This window comes from Thermobia domestica, chromosome 18 (assembly GCF_964235325.1).
Source record: "Thermobia domestica chromosome 18, izTheDome1.hap1.1, whole genome shotgun sequence".
In the NCBI taxonomy this organism is placed as follows: Eukaryota; Metazoa; Arthropoda; class Insecta; order Zygentoma; family Lepismatidae; genus Thermobia; species Thermobia domestica.
This window is the reverse complement of record NC_137471.1, coordinates 174,116,153-174,120,879: the sequence shown is the minus strand read 5'-3', so window position 1 is coordinate 174,120,879 and position 4,727 is coordinate 174,116,153. Positions and strand designations below refer to the sequence as shown.

Below are 4,727 nucleotides of genomic sequence, written 5' to 3'. Positions count from 1 at the left end.
GCATTGAGAATTTTCAAGCTAATTAGATATCGTTTCCTTTAATATACAAAAAAACGATCTCTGTGGCTTGAAGAACCGAACAATTTACTAATTTTGTATTAGAAAACTTACCTTCTTGCAATTAAACTGCGAAATTTAAAATAATTAAAAAGTAGCAAACAAGGCCATTACGGGAGCGACATTAAAATTCTTTCTGAGTCAATAAGTATTGCTACGAGTTGTAAATCTGTGGGTGGGGAGGGAAAAAAAGAATGAAGAACAAGTAAATAAAACACCCTCTGTCTAGAGTAATCAATTAATTTGATAATATATAATGACAAGTAGGATAATTTTTAAAAATTACACTTTATTTTCAAAGAAAAACTATTTTTACAATTAATTTAACGGCTAATAAAAAAAAGCCAAATGGGAAAAGAGTTTCATAAAATAAGCTATATTTAAGGGTATAAGCATTTCGGAGATTTGTATGGCTAAATGCCTCTCCAAATAGGCTAGATTTAGCCATAAGTAGGCTAAATTGGCATCACTGCTCTCTTCCGCTCCGCCCTAGAGGGTTGAAGCTTCCTTTTGGTGGTTTGCAAAAGTTCATATCTAATCATGGTTGCCAACCTCTATATAACCAAAGTTACCATTATGATTATTCAAAAAAAGCTCAAGACCGAAACAGTGATTTAATAAACGACTATTAGCTCGAAAACTAATGGCCATAGGCATTTATATATATATATATATATATATATATATATATATATATATATATATATATATATATATATATAACTGATTTTCAAAGCCAATAATAGATAAGTTTTTATCGTTTTGATAAGTTTTATTAAACAAAGGATATACGAAAGTTGTTTAAAAAGTAGTAGTTAATGCATATGTTGTTAACTCGAAAACTAATGTCATAGACATAAGAATGTCTATATATTTTACAATGCTCTTAAAGAGCCTTAACAAATAAAGCATATACGAGGTTTCGTTAAAAAGTAGTTATTGTTAGACTACATAGAAATATCTATCTATCTATCTATCTATCTATCTATCTATCTATCTATCTATTCAATATCCTTAAGGAGATTTATCTAATTACGTAGATACGAAGATTAACAAATAAGTTTTGACATCATTGTTTATAATTCGAAAACTGATAACCATATTAAAGTATAAATTTTAAAGATTTTATGTAATAATTTTTCCTTTACGTTTTGAAACCTTAAAATAAAAGAAATTTAGATGACAATTACAACTGAGTATATTGGTAGTGGAATCTTTTATTAACTTTGTTCTCAATTGGAAATAACACTATGCTATGCTTCGGCATCTCCCTCCTGAGGGACTCCACCATCTTCTTACCCTCTATAACCGGAACTGGACTGAAGAGGTTTTTCCTACTGCCTGGCGTGAAGCCTATATCATCCCGATCCTGAAACCGGGCAAGCTTGCAACGTCTTCTGCCAACTATCGGCCGATTGCCCTTACCAGCTGTCTTTGTAAAGTCCTCGAAAAGATGATCAACGCCAGGTTGGTTTGGTTTCTGGAGCATCATGGCCACCTCTCCAATTTTCAGTGTGGATTTCGGCGGTATCGTTCCACGACCGATCATCTTGTTCATCTTGAGACTGCCATCCAGGACGCCTTTCGCCATCAAGAGCATCTTGTCGCCATCTTTTTCGACCTGGAGAAGGCCTATGATGCGGTCTGGCGTTATGGTATCTTGCGGCAATTGCACGCATGGGGCGTGCGTGGACATATGGGATTTTTTCTCCAGCATTTCCTCCGCGAGCGCTCCTTTCGAGTGAAGCTTGGATCCACATTGTCTCGATCTTTTTCTCAGGAGACTGGTGTTCCACAAGGCAGTGTTCTCAGTGTGACTTTATTTGCTGTGGCTGTGAACAGTGTTATGGCCGAACTTTCACCTTTTGTGCCTGGGCTGCTGTATGTGGACGACTTCACCATCTACTGTCGGTCACATGACCTTCGCACCATCGTTCGCCAGCTACAACTGACGCTTAACCGCCTTCACCATTGGTCTTCCCACACCGGCTTTCAGTTCTCCTCACTAAAGACGAAATGTGTCCACTTCTGTCGTCTGAAGAACTGTGCTTTCAATCCGGATCTTTATTTGGGCCCTATTCGTCTGTCATATGTGGAGAGTGTTCGTTTTCTGGGCCTTGAGTTTGATCGCCGCCTTGCATGGAGTGCCTATATTCGCCAGCTGAAGTATAGTTGTCTCCGTGCGATGAATTTGCTGCGCCTGGTTTCCCATACCACTTGGGGTGCTGACCGTGTTGTGCTGCTTCGACTGTATCGGAGCCTCATTCGCTCTAAGATGGATTATGGTTGTGTGGCGTATGGCTCTGCCCGTTTGTCTGTCCTCCGTCACCTGGACACTGTTCACCATCTGGGCCTTCGCATTGCGCTTGGTGCTTATCGCACAAGTCCGATTCTCAGCTTATACGTCGAAGCCAACGAACCATCTTTGGATCATCGTCGCCAGTTGTTGCAGCTGAGATACTTGCTTCACCTGCGAGCTTCCATTGATCACCCGTCTAGTTTCACCCTGGATGCTGGTGCTCGTCTTCAACGCTATCAAGCCCGACCCACTTGCACCCGGCCTTTTGGCATTCGTGCCCTTGAGCTTTTAGCTGACCTTGACGTCGATCTCCCTGCGCTTTCTCCGCTGGGTTTCCTGCCTCTTCCACCTTGGCAGCTTTTGAAGCCTGTGATCAATCTCCACCTATTGCGGTTCAAGAAGGCGACTACTACCGATTTGGAATTTCGGCAACAGTTTTTGTGCCTCCTCGACTCTTATCGAGGCCACCGTCTTATCTTCACTGATGGGTCCAAGCAGGCTGATGGTGTAGGAAGTGCTTTTGTCCTGGATGCCCACCGTTTCAGGTTCCAGCTTCATCCATTCTGCACAGTATTCACTGCAGAGCTGGTTGCCATCTTGGAGAGTCTCCACCATATCCGCCGTCGCCATCTACGCCGTGTTGTGATCAGCTCTGATTCCAGCAGCGCCTTACAAAGCCTAGCCGATGTCACTTCTACGCATCCGCTGGTCCAGCAAGTCCTCCTTACTTGTCATGCACTACTTGCTGAGGGCTATGATGTAACGTTCTGTTGGGTGCCTAGCCATGTTGGCATCCCTGGAAATGAGTTTGCTGATGCTGCTGCGAAGGAGGCTGCTGTTGCTGGTCGCCGCTGTCTTCTTCCTGTTCCTAGCTCTGATGTCTGCTCTGTGTTTGCTCACGTTCTCCGTCAACGCTGGCAATCCTCCTGGGATGAGCAGATTCACACTAAGCTGCATGCAGTGAAGCCCCGCCTTGGAGTCTGGTCGACTAGCTCCCGATCATCCCGCCTGGAAGAGAGGACTTTGGCCCGCCTTCGGATTGGACATAGTCATCTCACTCATGCACATCTTCTGCACCGTACACCTCCGCCTGTGTGTCGTCATTGTAGTCAGCCCCTGAGTATTCGTCACCTCTTAGTGGAATGTGTGGCTCTTGCTGCTGCCAGACATTTGTTTGGACTGCCAGCTGACCTCGCTACTGTTCTCGGCGATGATGAAGCCACTGTGTTGAAGCTGTTCCAGTTTTTACGCCATTTGCATGTTTCGAAGGCGCTTTGACTTTCTTCTGTGTTCCAGTGCTTCCGACCTCCGATCTGTGTACCATCTTCGTTTTAGTGCTAGCGAGTGATAGTTTTACTGTATGACCTTCACCACATTCAGTGACTAGTCTGTGTTTTCGTCATTTGTATGACTGTTTCTTTTACGACCAGTGACGGGTGCAAAAGACCTTTGTTGTCGAGGCACCCTCCCCAACCCCTTTTCCATTCCATTCCATTCAATTGGAAATAATGATTTTTTAAAACTCAGCCCATTGGCCACATTCTAATGTAAAGAAGCCATTAATTTGAAATACAATTTTGAGCCTTGTCTGAATATTTATGATAATAGCATTGAAACTATTAGTAAGAATAAAATTTTCCGAGGCTCTGTACTAAGATAATTTTTTCCACGAGATTTTTTTAAAAACACCCTTTTTATTGTTTTGATTAATTCTTATGAAAAGAATTGATGAATGCGATATGCATTAGAAATATCTTTTAACCTGTCATAACTCGTTTACAGTCTCTTGTTTGCATCTCTTATAACATACTCTGTACCTTAGGTATACCCAGCGATTTATTTGTGGATTTTGTAGAAGGATGGAATGTTTATGCAAGATTGTGTTCCGTATAACAGAACAACTTTAAAGTGGGGTTGGGACAACGTTATTTTTAAACCTACCTACTTTGAAATTAAGGTACTAGTTTGATAGGACACCCCCAAGTTCAACATTTTTTAAACTTATTTAAAAACAATTTTATGATAAATACGTATAGGTACGTTAGATAAGATTTGGTTAGGTAGTTTAGATTCCAAGCGTTTGTTACTACTTTTTGTCCTACTGCTGAGGACAAGTGTAGAGCATCCAGTAAAAGCTCTATAGTTGCATTGCAATCTGCACACCTTGCCATAACAAGTGTCACACTCCTACGTAAAACGGTTTTGCTACGACAAATGATTCTTGAGTCTGTTCTAATTTGGTCCTTAAAACCAAATTCCCAGCCTGAACAACAAATACAACAAAAGGTAAGAGTTTACTTTAGGCAGAACAGTGATAGGTGTACATATACTTGAGCCTAATTTTATTAAATAGAAGGGGAAAGACGCTACT

At 41.4% G+C, this 4,727-nt stretch overlaps 1 protein-coding gene across 1 annotated transcript; it reads left to right on the top strand.

The window, feature by feature from the left end:
- Nucleotides 1–1,753: 1,753 nt before the first annotated feature.
- LOC145675404 (uncharacterized) lies at nt 1,754–3,634 on the top strand. Its single transcript, XM_081745807.1, has one exon. The coding sequence runs from the start codon at nt 1,754–1,756 to the stop codon at nt 3,632–3,634; it is 1,881 nt and encodes a 626-aa protein (XP_081601933.1).
- The last annotated feature ends 1,093 nt before the right edge of the window (nt 3,635–4,727 follow it).